Raw genomic sequence first — 14514 nt, forward strand, 5'->3', positions numbered from 1 at the left:
CGGGACATCCGAAGCCGGATCCAGGCCTCTCTTGCAGCTTCTGGGGGCCTCAGCTATTCCTTGGCTCATATGCGGCCGCTCATCGTTTCTCAGTGTCTTCCCTCTGGGCCCGTCTGTCTCTGCATCCAAACTTCCCCTTGTCATAAGGACACCAGACGTAATGGATCAGGGCCCATCCTTGACCTCATCTTAACTTGATCATCTGCAAAGACCCTATTTCCAAATAAGGCCACAGTCACGCATGGGGTGGGGGGTGTCAAGACTTCAGCATCTCTGTGGAACACAATTGGACCCGTAACAGGCTCTCCTTGAAGAGGCCTGCCTGTGTGTTGACACAGGGCTGTGGATTTAGATCCCCCTCTGAGTATGCTCTAAACTAACAGCTGACTGTTTGATGAAGAAGAGACAGGAGGACCAAGTCTTGGCTTGTCTCTGCTGCTACCATCTTGGAAATCAGGTCTGCACATCTCAGAAAACGACCGCAGATTCCTGCTGGCTCTAAAACCAAGACCAGGCAGCCCGGGGGGCTCAGCGGTTTAGCACCACCTTCAACCCAGGGTGTGATCCTGGGGACCCTGGATCGAGTCCCATGTCAGGCTCCCTGCATGGGGCCTGCTTCTCCCTCTGCCTGTGTGTCTCTGCCTCAATCTCTCTCTCTCTCTCTGTGTCTGTCATGAATAAATAAATAAAATCTTTTAAAAAATAAATAAAATAAAACCAAGATTGCAGAGCAGGAGTGGGGCTGTGGGGCTGAAGGGGGCGCCCAGCGATGGCCTCCCCAGCAGAGGCGACTACAGTCTTCTCAGCATCACCTGAGCTGCCTGAACTTTATGAAGTTCAAGTTGGGAAAGGTGGCATGTGTGGTATATGTGTGTGTATGGTATACATACAGTGTGCATGGTATGGTGTGTGGGGTGTATGTGGAATGTGTATGGTCTGTGTGTGTATACGGTGTGCATATGAGGGAGTATGTGTATGGTGTGCATGTGTGCTGTGTGCTGTGTGTGATGTGTATGTGTATGGGATGTGTGGTGCGCGTGTGTGGTGTGTGCATGGGGTGTGATATACATGCGTGTGGATGTGTGTGCCATGGGGTGAAGGAGGGCATGGAGTGTGAGCATAGGACCTAGGCCCCGCCCAGCCCTCCGTTGTGGGAAACCAGTTTGTGAGGAGCTGTTGGGTCCGAGGGAGGGTGACCAAATTGCCCTGGCTTTAGCACTGAAAGTCCAGTGTCCTGGGAGACCTTCAGTCTCAGAAATATCAAAGTTGGTGTCCCCAGAAGTGTGACTCCCGCTGAAGCTGGCTGGGGAGGCTGAGTCTGAGGCTCTGCAGCTGCACTGTCCTTGGGAACAGGGTGTGTGCATCTAGGGGTCACCACCAGCGTCCTGGGGTCACCATCAGCATCCTGGGGAGAGGTGACGGAAGACACGCCCTTGACCTTCTCCACTCTGGAAGGCGGTTTTCCCTCCTTTGTCCAGCATTCTCCTTCCCCTGTTGTCCTTGCCTTCCCCCTAGTCCACCCTCTTCCCTGAAGAGAGCAGCCTTGTTGCCACAGGGCCCTGGTTGTCAGAGGGGAGCCCCCCAGGACAGGAGAACCTCAAGGTACTTCTACAAATTACCACTATTTTGTGGTACTTCCTTTCCTAATCTGAAATGGAGTTCCTTGGTCATACCTTACATGCTTTTATAACTTAAAACCCAAAAATACGGGGGTGCCTCAGTGGCTCTGTCGGTTAAGCAACCGCCTTCAGCTCAGATCGTGATCCTAGGGTCCTGGAATCCAGCCCCATGTCAGGCTCCCTGCTCAGTGAGGAGCCTGCTTCTCCCTCTGCCTCTCTGCCTCTCTTCCCAGTCATGCTCACACACACTCTCAATCTATCTCAAATAGAGAAATAAAACCCTTAACAAAAAACAAAACAAAACAAAACAAACTATAATCAGAAGGAAATGCACAAAGAGTATGCATTTTCTACCTGAAAATGCTCCAGCAAGTCACTAGAAGGAAGTGTGCAGGAGATGGGTTTATCTGTCTAGCATCTCTGATGGATGACCCCATGCTCTTGGGTGAAAAGAGCCCTCAGTTTTGATTCAGGGCAACAAAGATTCCCTAAGAGTCCATTTGGAAAGGGCGAGCAATTTGGAATGATCCAGAAGCTCCAGACCTGGTGTTCTTATGGCAGACCATCCTCAGCTTCCTGTAGGGTGAAATGCAAAATCAAACACCATTCCTTCAGGCTTCAGGTCGCCATAGGAATGATGACTTCACTGTATGTAGTTCTTATTGTCAAGGGCCATGCCAGGGACACCCGGAGGCATTAGTTGTCACTTTATAGAGAGATGGTACCACAGTGTTTATGACTGTTGATAGCGGGGCGCCTGGGTGGCCCAGTTGGTTAAGTGTCCATCGGTTTTGCTCAGGTCATGATCTCAAGGTTGTGGGATGGAGTCCCTGCATCAGGCTCTGTGCTCAGCATGGAGTCTGCTTGTCCCTCTCCTTCTGCCCCCCACCCCCAGTCCCCATCCACCATGCTTGCTCTATTTCTGAAAAAAATAAGTAAATCTTTTTTTTTTTAAAAAAGACTATTGCTTGCAAGTATTAATTTCAGCCCAAAAGAAGGAATTTATTACAAAGATACAGAGATAATTTACAGAATCAAAGGGCACAGACGCTACTGGATCTCAGGAAGGAGCTGGAACCGATTCAGCTTGGATTTCCAATCTCTCCCCAATGCCCCCAAACCACTGGTTGCCAAGTCTGCTGTGCACTGGAATCCTTCTGAGAGCTTTAACAACACGGAAGCCCAAGCCCTACTCCGGATTCTGATTTAATTGGTTTGGGGTTCAGCCTGGATACTGTGTTTTTTTAAAGCTCTCCCACTGATTCTGACCTCAACACACCTTGGGAGCCATTGTCCCTAAACTAATTTGTGCCTCTGCCCTTTGTCCTCGCTGCCACCGGGCCCCCGGTCTCTGCTCAGTACCAAGACTGCCTTCTCTGTGCTTGTGCTGCTCGTTTGTGGGAGGAGGTCACCCAGGCAGGCCTCAGGAGAAGTCATCATTAATGTGAGATTCGAGACGTCAGCTGGGGCTCCCACGAAGCCCCCGAGTCCTGCTAGGTTTTCCCAGGACGCTCACCTTCCCCAGCCTTTGCAACAATGATTTCAAACTCTCTACCTCTTTGTAGTGGGTCAAGCTGACAAGTCCTCAGAGCCCCTGGGCCCTGGCCATGTCTTCCCATCCTCCCCTCGGTGGCCCATGGCCCTGCTTCCCCACCTGAGCTGTCCTGAGAAAGGTTCACGGAGTTCCCATCTCCGCCACCTCTGCACCACCGCCGATGGATGGATGGACAGGGGGGCTGGTTCACCCCACATCGGCTGGACTGGTGCCCGCAGGCCCTGGCTCCCCAGCAGCTGCCTGCAGGGGCCTGGAGTATAGCCTAGATGTGTAGGTCAGATTCTGACCCACGGATAGAACCAACAGATCTTTCCAGATATGGAAGTTTCTGGCAATCTCTCCCGAGCTCTCCTGCAAGGCGGAGCAACTCGATGTGTGGATAATGAAGCCAGGGACAGCTTGCACTCCCTCGAAGCTGCTCTCCTGAGCCCATGCCTCCATTCTCTCTCCAAGCTTCTCCTAAAATTTACATGGAAATTTGTGCCTCAGATTCCAACTAAGGGAAGCCAACTAAGGTGTTCTTGAGCATGAAGACAGTTTTGCCCAGTAACTCACAGAAGAGATGCAGGCCAGGAGTAGCATGCATTCTGGCTGTCCAAGTTCACTTGGGGCTGCAGGACCCGGGGGATTGGGGCTTCCACTACTCGAACTTGCAAAGTCTCAGGAAAACCAGGATCCGTTGATCCCCTATAGAAGGAGGCGCACACTCAGCCTCCCGCCTCTGAACGACACACTCACTGCCCTGGCAACTCCTGCCCTTTCCTTCCGTGGGGACATGTCCCCCTATCCTGGAAACTCAGACAAAACACACCGGTCCACTGCCAGTCATCTAACAGCCCCACCTCTCTTTCATTCAGGACACGTGTTGGGTATCTGTCTGTCTTGGGCTTAGTGCCAGTCCCTGGAAAGGTGAGGACGAATGGAGGCCAGCAGCAGGGAAGTCCCAGGGGACAGTAGTGGAATGGTACTTGTTTCCTGAAAGGGAAGCATGTGCAAAGTGACCTCCAAAGGCTGAGGAGAAAGAAGTGGTTTGTTTAGGGCATGGACAGAAGCATACCCTGAGATCCTAAGACTGCTACCCCACCTCCCTGAAGATCTGCTGCTTCTGTAGCCCGGGAGATCAGGAGCACAGAGCTTGAGAGCAGGTGTGTGTCATGGCCAATAGCTCCAGGGCAAGTCAAGAACATTTTGCCTCAGGGTGTACTTTGGGGTGTGGTTAAGCAAAAGGAAAGCATTGGCGGTGGGGGGGTGCTATGCTCAAGGTCTCAGGTCACAGACCGGTCATCAGGTTGGATTTGTTCAAAATGGTGTTAGCCTGGTTCATGCAGTGCCGCTCAAATGCTAAGAATAAGATGAGAGACATGTTTCAGCCAAGTAAATGGAGACCAGTACTTTAAAAAATCCTAAATTCCCAAAGGCAGAGAAGGTGAAGGGTATTGGTATGCTGGCCACACTCCTGGTGAGTGGAAGCAGTGGGGCCCATGAGCAAGGACTGTGCCCTGCGAGAGTGTGTGAGGGCCAGGGGCAGGCACAGGCAAGGTGTTCCTGCTTCTACTCACTGTGCTTCATTATTGCAAGTACTAGAAACCCATGGGTACCAAGGGAAAAGAGGGCATTTGTTTCAGAGGTGCTAACCGGATAGAATGAGATCATGTGTGTAAACTCCTTAGCATAATAGTAAACTTTATGGTGACTCTGAGAGTTGCATGCAGTTATCTTACCTTTGGGGATGAAGAATAGGGAGGAAGCAAGAATTATGTCACAAGATTATGGAAACTAGTCTTCAAAGATGGTACCCCAGGGAACCACCCCTCCCAGGGTTCATGCTCATTGGTTGTCTCTTGCCCTTGGATCTGGGCTGGCTCTGGCTGTCCTTTGACCAACAGAATGTGGTGGTAGTGATGCTGAGTAATGCCTGAGGCTAGGTCACAGGAAACTCTGCAGCTTCTGCTTTGATGCCTCAGAGCCACCATTCTAGGAGAAACTAGCCACATGTTCGAGGTCTGACTTTCTGGAGACCTGTGAGGAAGCCCAAGCTAACCATGGGAGAAGCCACATGGGAAAGACTGCTTGGCTGGCCCTCTGCTTTCCAGCCTCCCCAGCTCAGGCACAAGACATACAAAAGGATGCATTTTGGATGTCCAGCACAGTGAAGCCTTCCGATGACTGCAGCCCCAGTTGCCATCTGCCTGCATTCAGGGAGGCCCCCAGCAAGAACCATTCATCTGAGCTTATCAACACCCAGGACCATGAGAGATAGTAAACTGTTTTGTTTCAAGTCACCATGGTAGGTGCCATCTAAAATGGTTCCAGGGATCCCCACCTCCTGTTATTTACATCCTTGCATGATCCCCACCTCTTGAGTGTTGGGTCGACCTGTGATTTGCTTCTAAAGAAAAGAGTAGAGTAAAAGCAATGGAATGTCACTTATGAGATTAAATGACTTCCGTCTTGCCCTCACTGTCTGGTTCTTACCACTCACTCACTCGGATGAGGCAAAGCTGCCATGTCAGAAGCTGCCCGGTGGAAAGCCCCAAATGGCAAGGAACTGAGAGTGGCCTCCACCCAATAGTCCATGAGGCACTAGATCCTGCCAACAACCACGAGCATGGGTATGGAGGTGGATCCTTCCCCAGGCTAATCTTGAGGATAACTTCAGCCCCAGATGACACAGTGCCTACAGCTTGAACGAGAGCCTGAGCCAAAGGAACCAGTTAATGGCACCTGGATTCCTGACCCGCTGTTCTGAACAAAAGATTCATTCAGAACAGCTGTGTTTCAGTTTCAAAAAGGAAAGAAAACTTTATTATTATTATAGAAACCTAATAGAAACAGAAAAAGGAAATAATCTGCATATAGATGAAGGTAATAATAGGCAATAAATGAGAATAAGGCAAAGTTACATCAAATCGGGTACTTACAACATCCAACCTCATCAGCAGGGGAAGTCCCATGGAAACAGCCAAACTGGAGTCTGAGTTGAGGGGCCTGGGTGGAGCACCCTCCCCTCAGGTGATACTTCCAACTGACCATCCCCATAAGGGACACATTTATAGGGCAAATAACTGGGTTTGAAAACAAACATTTGTGTGGTTTGGAGCGAGCTGCATTTCTGTTTCCGTGTTTCTATATTTTCAAGGAACCTGGGCTATGTGTGTCTGCCTCCCCTCTGGGATTCCATTCAAGGAGGCCAGCCCAGCCCAGAACAGGAGGGGATGTGAGGCAAGATGTATAGCTCTTGACATCCAGAACAGAAGGGCCAGTTCTGACCTGGAGGCCAGATGATATATTTCAAACAACCAGGCTCCTAAGGTTATTCACACAGCACGGGTCTCACAAATAACATTTCTTAGCCTGCCTGTGTGCATGCAGGTCCAGGTGGTCAGTTAAGACAAGTCACAAAACATCTATCCATATAGACCGCACACAGTAAACACAAGATAATACATGTTCTTGTTTCGGGGCACAAAGTTCTGAGGTAATTTGTTATGCAGCAGGACACCTGGGTGGCTCAGCGTTTGGGCGTCAGCCTTTGGCTCAGGGCGTGATCCTGGATTCCTGGGTTCGAATCCCACATCGGGCTCCCTACATGAAGCTTGCTTCTCCCTCTGCCCATGTCTCTGCCTCTCTCTCTCTCTCTCTGTTTCTCTCATGAATAAATAAAATTTAAAAAATTTGTTATGCAGCAACAGATAACTAATACAGCTGTTATGTGTTGGGGGTAGTTTGTTACACAGCAGTAAACCATGGGAACAAGTACAATGATAAGAAAGCAAAACCTACAGTCTTATATTGTCAGTAACCACCGAGCTGAATGTCTGTGTTCTGGCATTACTAAACTTGATAAGAAGATAAAGCTTTGGAACCAATAAGAGGTAGACCGTTGCTTCTACTGATCAGTTCTCAGGAGTCAAGAAGACAGTGAAAAGTCAGCTCCCACGTTTGGTGCCAACAAGTGGGCCAGAAAGGCATGAGCCCTCCTGCAAATGACAGGAGGAGGTTGTGGGGAAGGCAGTGTGGTGAGACAACCAAGCCCTGACAGAAATACCTTAGTTCTGCTCTGCTTACTGCAGAGAGGATGAGTCAGCTGGAAGTCGGTGTCCAGGAGCTGTTGAAACCCAGGCCAAGACATGTCACTAACGTCAACTGTCATCAACTACAATCAAGCTCAAGGGAGAGTCCAGACTGAGAATTTCCTGCCTTGGAACAAAGAATAGGCAATCAGAGTCCTTGGTCCTAAATTCCATATTCTCTGCACTGAGTATGTAGGTAGATTTCCTTTTTAAGAAATCTTCCATTTGGTCGTGTCAGGGATGGAATGTTTGTGACCCTACCCCCTACCCCCTCAGCTACTTTCATATTTTTCAGCTCTGACCCTCCCACTGTGGCTGAATTTGGAGTAAGGAAGTAATTAGGTTTAATGAGGTCATAAGGGTTGGGCCCTGATCCGAAGGGATTGCAATACATTCTTTTTAGAAGAGATGCCAGAGGGGTGCCTGGGTGGGTCAGTCAGTTGAGGGTCTGCCATTGGGCTCCCCACTCAGCAGGGAGCCTGCTTCTCTCTCTCTCTCTCTCTCTCTCTCTCTCTCTCTCTTTGAGCTTCACCCCCCTGCTGGTGCTCTTTTTCTCTGTCAAATAAATAAATACATTCATTAAAAAAACTAAAATTAAAGGTGTTTTTAAAGAAAAAAAAAAAGACGCCAAAGAGCTCCTGCTGTCTCTTCTTTCACACATGCATCAAGGAAAAGTCATGTGAGGACACAGCCAGAAGGTGGCTGTCTGCAAGTCAGGAAGAGAGTCCTCACCAGATGCGAAATCAACCAGAACCTTGATCTCGGACTAGTAGCCTCTAGAACTGTGAGAAAAAACTTACTGTGGAAGCGATTTAGTCTATGGTATTTTGTTACTACAGCCTGAGCAACTCACACGATGCATTAGAGAGAATCGCAGTAAGCCATTTGTTTCCTTCCTATTTAACTCCAGGCCCAACTAGAGCATGAGTATTCGATGTTAGCCACTGTTGATTATTATAAAAAGGCATAAGGGGATCACTACAGTATATCTACAATATGCTAGACAAATGTTCATTGTTAAATTAGGAAGTGAGTTTGAGTGTCCTGGAGTAGACAACTAATTTCCTAGGGTATCAAGAACATTTGCAGATAAGCCGCTTGAGCTGTTGCGTTGGCCTTGAAAAACAGCAGTGAGTGGGAGTCAGCAAAGTACAGACTGGTGGACTTGACTTTGGTCCAATTTTGGAGAAAATGATTTAAATGGATGGTTTGCAGGCCCTTAGAAAATGAAATGAACGTTAGGCATAAGTGGGTTTTTTTCTAAGAATACGTGCTATCAGACTAATCTAATTTCTGACTTTTTGATCTTTCTTGAAACAAGGCTAGGTTTCAGGTACGTATATACTCACTGACATACTGGTCCAAGTCTCCCAATTAAATGGGATTACTGGGGAATCCTGCAAAACATTGTAAAGATGGATTTTAGAAGGCTTTAAAAATAAGAACAAATAAGTTGATAAATGTGGGCTGCGTGCCTCTGAGGTTAGAGAGACTATATATACCTAATGGCTTGTTTGCTCCTGGTCTTTGGTGGTCACTCTGACCCTGTCACATTCTTCAACACTTGGGACCCCAACACTGGAAGAGCATGGACTTGGGGCCAGGTCAACCTAGGTTCTTACCAGTACCCCTGAGAAAATCACAAACTCTCTTTAAGGCCTCAGTTTCTTATTTGGAGAATGAGGATAATGACTATGGATAACTCCTCAGGTTCCTAAGAGAATTTATTTGTTCAGGCCTTCGGCTTCACAGGTGATCAGTAATTGCTGGTTCTTCTCACTGGAAGGCACGACCCCGAGCCCAGGAGGCGTCAGGAGAATGGAATAACGAGCTGAATGGGCGGAAACTGCCATAATATCAACTCATTCTCAGGCTGGTACAGACCTCATCTGAAATGTGTTCCATTCTGAGCTTAGAGGGGAAGCTTGTTGAACAGAAGGATCTCAGAGGAGGGGGCCTGGAGGTGAACTGGAGGAACTTCCTGTGAGGGACGGCTGACAGGTTAGACACACTTTCTCCAAGAAAGGGCCTGGGATGTGCTGGGTGCCTCTCCCCTCGTCATATACACTATCATTGTGCCTTTCTGTTCCTTTTCTTTCTTTCTTTCTTTCTTTCTTTCTTTCTTTCTTTCTTTCTTTCTTTCTTTCTTCTTTCTTTCAAGATTTTATTTATTTATTCATGAGAGAAAGAGAGAGAGAGGAGAGAGAGAGAGAGAGAGAGAGGCAGAGACACAGGCAGAGGGAGAAGCAGGCTCCATGCAGGGAGCCTGATGTGGGACTCGATCCTGGGTCTCCAGGATCACGCCCTGGGCCAAAGGCAGACGCTAAACCGCTGAGCCACCCAGGGATCCTTCTGTTCCTTTTCCATCACAGTTTTAACTGTGTCATTATTTGGTTATTATCTGGGGGCTGTGTCCTCCACCAGAAGATAAATTCCAGGTGGACGGGGATTGTCTCAAGTATTCGCCTTGTGTTTCCAGAGCTGAGGGGAGTGCCTAGCACACACCGGGCACTCAGTGTTGGAAGAGCACATAAATGAAAACGAGAAGGATCTAAGTGATGCTGGGCAGCAGATCAAGGGAGGACTGATGTCAAGTAGTTACCAGGAGGGGGTTTGGGTCTCAAAGATGTCAACTCTTTTTCAAACCTGGAGCCATAATGAAAACAGCAAGGGGTCTGTGGGGCGTCTCAGCAGAGGCCAGGCAGCTGGCACAGTCTCTGGAGTAGGCGTTTCTACACCAGAAAAGACTGCCCCAGATTGGAGGTGAAAACTGGCTGCCTCCGGGGAAGTGCAGACACAAATGTGTTTGGTTTAGTCCTCTTGGAGTTCAAAATATTTTTTAAAATTAGTTTCCAATACTTTAGACTTGGAAGGAGTCACATGAAAGTTGTATCTGAAGTCAGAGTCTTTCAAAGGGCTGAGTGCAGCCCCTTTAGACGATGCACGCTCTGCTGCACAGCGCCCACCTGGCCTCTGCCCTGTTACCTGCCTGACCTGCAAGCACTGATGTTTAGGTTCCCTGGCCTTGCTGCCGTGAAGACCCCTTTTCCTCCAACTGTCTACGAAAAGGATCAGAGGAATAATCTTTTGTTGTCATTTTTAAAAAGATTTTTTTTTTATTCATGAGAGACACAGAGGCAGAGACACAGCAGAGGGAGAAGCAGGCTTCCTGCAGGGAGCCCGATGTGGGATTCGATCCCAAGACCCAGGGATCACACCCTGAGCCAAAGTGGTTGACACTCAACCACTGAGCCACCCAGGCTCGCTGTTGTCATTCTTTTAAGAGTTGTTGTTTAGAATTCAGAGTGGTCATGGACTTTGTCATTATTACTCAGTATTCAGTCTGTTGTTTTGCCTGGTGTCCCCCGCTTCCCCCCAGTTTTTCCCCAATTTCTCGAGCCCCTCCCATCTCCAGATCAGCCCAGACATTGAGCATTCGCTCTCCTGTCCAGTCCAATCCCATCCCAGGTGCGTTGGGTGCTCTTCCTCCCTGCCACCGTAGCGATCTGTGCTTGTTACTTTTGGTAACTGACCTTGCCTGTAAGTTTGCTGAGGGCAGGAACCGAATCCTGTTCCTGTTGGTGTCCTCCTGCCAACACCAACAAGCTCGTTGGCAGCTTAGCACATGAACAAGGAAACATTAGGAAGAAAGCTTGAGTCGTTTATTTTCCTCATTCAGTTCGACTTTAAACCCATAGCAATAAGGGGACAGGGGACATTTTGACAAATGCTCCGGGGAATCTTGGAAATATCCAAAACCGTGGCTACCCTCTATTCTTGATTACAGAAATTTAGGACCGTGAGCGAAGATCTTAGATGGAGAAAGTGCTTTTGGTCAGCTGATCTCTTCACACTGTAGAGAAAACTTGAACAGGATTGGCCCCTGACACTTGCTCCTATTCAGCACCTTAGCAGGACCCAGGTTTGCACCATCGGCGATGTTTTCAGCTCTGTGGGATGTGGGGTGTGGGATCCACACCTGCATGCTTCCTGGGGGTCCTGTGCTTGCACCAGCGATGGAAAATCTGCATGCTCTAGTAGAGGGTTGCAGAAACGACCACAAAGAGCCTGGAAAGGTCTCCTGGCATCACTTGGGCGGTGTCAGAGGTTTGCTCTGGCTTTTAAGCTCTTTGGGTCACAAACTTAACTTTGAGAATTTGGAAAGTTATAGATCTTCTCCCCAGAAAAAGGCTGACACCTATAGTGCCTTTCACACAACTGTAGGGCGCTCCTGGACTCATGTCCTGATTAGGACCCCGGAAGCCACAGGGTGAAGGTTTTAATGTGCCGTCTCCTCGGCCAGTAAGAGTCAAGTCGTTCGTTCGTTCGTTCATTCATTCATTCATTCAACTAGTAAACCCTAGACTGAGCCCACCCACAGCTCGAGGCCCACCTCGGTGCTCTTGGGGCGCAGCCCAGGTAGAGGCGCCTCCTATGGAGCCAGTGAGCGGGAGAGTGCGCCCCCCTCCCGTACCCTGCCCCGCGCCTGGCTGCACCCCACCTGCTCCCGCCCCCACTGTCACCCTGGCCCCTGCCGCGGCCCCGCCCTCGCCCCGTGGCCCGGCCTCGGTCCTCACCCCGCCCCCACGCCCCAGCCCCGCCCCCGCCCGGGGCCCGCCCTCGCCCCGCCCCCGGGTCCCCCCGCGCCCCCCGCCGCGCCCCCGGCCGCACCCCGCCTTCGCCCCGGCCCCTGCCGCCTGCGCCCCCGTGCCCCCGGCCGCCCTCGCTCTCGCCCTCGCCCTCGCCCCGCGCCCCGGTCCCGGGTCCTCCCGCGGCCGCCCGCGCCCCAGCCCCCCTCCCCCTCCCCCCCGCCCCGCCCCGCCCCGCCCCGCCCGCAGCCGCGCGGTCGCTTCCGCGCACGTGACCGGGCGGCGCGTCGCGCTCTGACGAGATCCACGGGGCCGGGGCTCCCGGCCGCTGTCGCTCGGGCTGCGGCTGCCGCGGCTCCTGTGCGGCGCGGGGGGCTCGGGGCGCGGCGATGGAACCGTGAGTGCCGGGCGGGCTTCTCCTGGCCGCGGGGCGGGGGCGGGGGCGGGGGCGGGGGCGGGGGCGGGGGCGGGCTCGCGGCAGCCGCGGGAGTCCCGACGCCGGGCCCTCCCCGCACGTGGCGCTCGGACCCGGGGGGAGCGGCGCGGGGGCCTCGCGGGGCGGCGGGGGGCGGGGGGGGGGCGGCGGGGGCGGCCGGAGCGCACCGCGGGCGGGCCCCCGAGGCCGGCTTTGGCCCGGCTCCCCCGCAGCCCGCGCCCCGCGCGCCCGGGGTTGCTGCTGCCGGAGCGGCCTCCCGAGCCCCCCACCGCCCGCCCTGCGCACCCCGCGCGCGGCCGCTGACCTGTCCGCAGCCGTTAGGAGCCCGAGCACCCCGCTCGGCCTTTGCGCCCTAGCCCAGCTCTGGGGGAGAGACGCGCTCTCCATGGCCTTGGGATGATGCCGGCACGTCGGGAGCCCGCGCCGGCCGCGCAGATCTCCGGGACACGGAGTTTTAGGACTTTTAATTTGCTGACTTTGGGCCTTATTTCCTCTGTGAAGTTCAGGGACTTTATGTGGAAAAACCTGTCCAGGGCCCCGTAGACGCCATCCCTAAAGCCGGCCTTTGACGCAGCCGAGTCACCTGGGTGCCTCCCAGGGGACATCCGGGAAAAGAGAGAGAGAAGATCAGAAGTTGAGCGCCTGAGTTGCAAAAACGTCAGAAGTCCCAGAGGAGGATGCCTGGAGCCTGTGCGCCTGCAGGGGCGTCGTGGCAGGAGTGGCCAGCGCAGGCTCCCCCGCCGGGGGGAAGGCCTGGGGAAGGCCTGGGGGCTCTCCTGTGTGCTGGCAGCTGTAGAGGCGCCGCAGAGAAGAGCAGAGAAGAGGGGACGGGGATGCCAGGACGCAAACACATGTGACGGAGGGAAGGCCTTTTGCCTCCTGCTTCCTCAGAAGGCTTGGACTTTGGTTGATCCCTTCAGCACGGCAAGCCAGGGTGGCGCTACATGTCAGTCCTAGGTGGATGTTTTAAGGGTCTTTCTTTTCGTTAACCCCCAGGCAGCAGGGTGTTGGCTGTACCCACCCCGCGCGGCTCCAGAGGCACCATTCATTCGTGGTGGACGTCAGTAGTATGCTTGGAATGCGCGTGAGGTTGCCTTCTGGAGTTGTGCCTTGTGACCCTGGGTCACAGTGGCAACTCGCATGTTTCAGTTTCCCTCACGTAGCCGGTCTCCTTGGGTCCACGCAGCACAGCAGCCCTGGGTGGTGTAGGGTGGTGGATCTCTTACGGAGACAAGAGAGGCTGAGGGCTTGAAGGGGCGTGGGTCTCCTGGGGAAATCCGGTGCTGCTACGTGATGGGGGACTAGCCCAAGTGGGAGCTCTTAACCAAAGGAGGACTTGTAAAGCCACAGTTTGAATGAAGGATCTTAGTGGGGCATTCAGGTTTCTCCTGCTGTGGCACAGTAGGCTGCATGATGTTCTTCTAGAAGCCATGCGGGGTTCTGTTGAGCCAGGGGCCAGGGTGGTGGGATGTGGGTCTCTGTGAGGCCAGGCAGCCACCATCGTGTAGCGTTCAAGATGACATGAAAGAAGTGGAAGTCAGAAAAAGCCTTTGGCACACATAAAAATCTTAGGAGAAAACAAGCCTGAGGATCTGAGGCATGTACTGGATTCAGGCGCCTGGTGGGGCCACAGTGCTCTCATTACCAGATGTGACAGAGACCCCCATGGTGAGAAAGCTGAGAAGTAACAGGAGCGGGAAGAGAAGCCAGAGAACGAATGAGGTGGGGGAGCACAGAGGAGCAAAGAGCCCCTGGGGGAGGGCGGCTTAGGGGGTGGGGGCTGAGAGCAGGGCCTGCTTGACCTCCCTGCCCTCCCTGCGCACATGCAGCCCGGCCTATTCTTTTCAAAAGAGCAGGAGAGATTGCTATCAAAACCAGTCAGGATAAAGAGTTCCTGGTTCTTAAAGTTCTAAGCTGAGGTTTCCTGCAAACTCTGCTCCTCTTCTGATAATGCCAAGGAAGTGACAGGTGCTGGGGGTTCAGGAGGAGAGGCCGGTCTAGAGCCGAGCAGAGCAGAGCGTGTCTCAGACCTTTGCTACCGTGACTTCCTGTTTGAGCCGCAGCCCCGCACGTATTTGAGATTCCTCAGGTTCAACTGTTGCTTTGCTCTTGCATTACTCTGCAGACTCAAATATGGTGGGTGTTTTGTGTGTGTTCCTTGATATTTACAACCAGTTTTTATTTATTTTTTTAAGAATAGATTTTATTTATTTATTCATGACACACACACACACACACACAC

At 52.1% G+C, this 14514-nt stretch overlaps 1 protein-coding gene across 4 annotated transcripts in view; it reads left to right on the forward strand.

Annotated features, from left to right (window-relative positions):
• Window positions 1-14514, forward strand: part of TMEM181 (transmembrane protein 181) — a 74565-nt gene that overhangs the window by 9786 nt on the left and 50265 nt on the right. Inside the window, exon 1 of one of the 4 annotated variants that reach the window (XM_038526445.1) lies at window positions 12118-12233. The exons of 1 other annotated variant lie outside the window; for it this stretch is intronic. In XM_038526445.1, the coding sequence (XP_038382373.1) occupies window positions 12226-12233 (8 nt within the window). In that variant the 5' untranslated portion in view covers window positions 12118-12225. Of the gene's footprint in view, window positions 1-12117; window positions 12234-12605; window positions 13230-14514 lie in introns of those variants that run through there. 2 more of the 4 variants (XM_038526447.1, XM_038526446.1) reach the window with 2 other exon arrangements.

Source organism: Canis lupus, chromosome 1 (assembly GCF_011100685.1).
Source record: "Canis lupus familiaris isolate Mischka breed German Shepherd chromosome 1, alternate assembly UU_Cfam_GSD_1.0, whole genome shotgun sequence".
Lineage (NCBI taxonomy): Eukaryota > Metazoa > Chordata > Mammalia > Carnivora > Canidae > Canis > Canis lupus.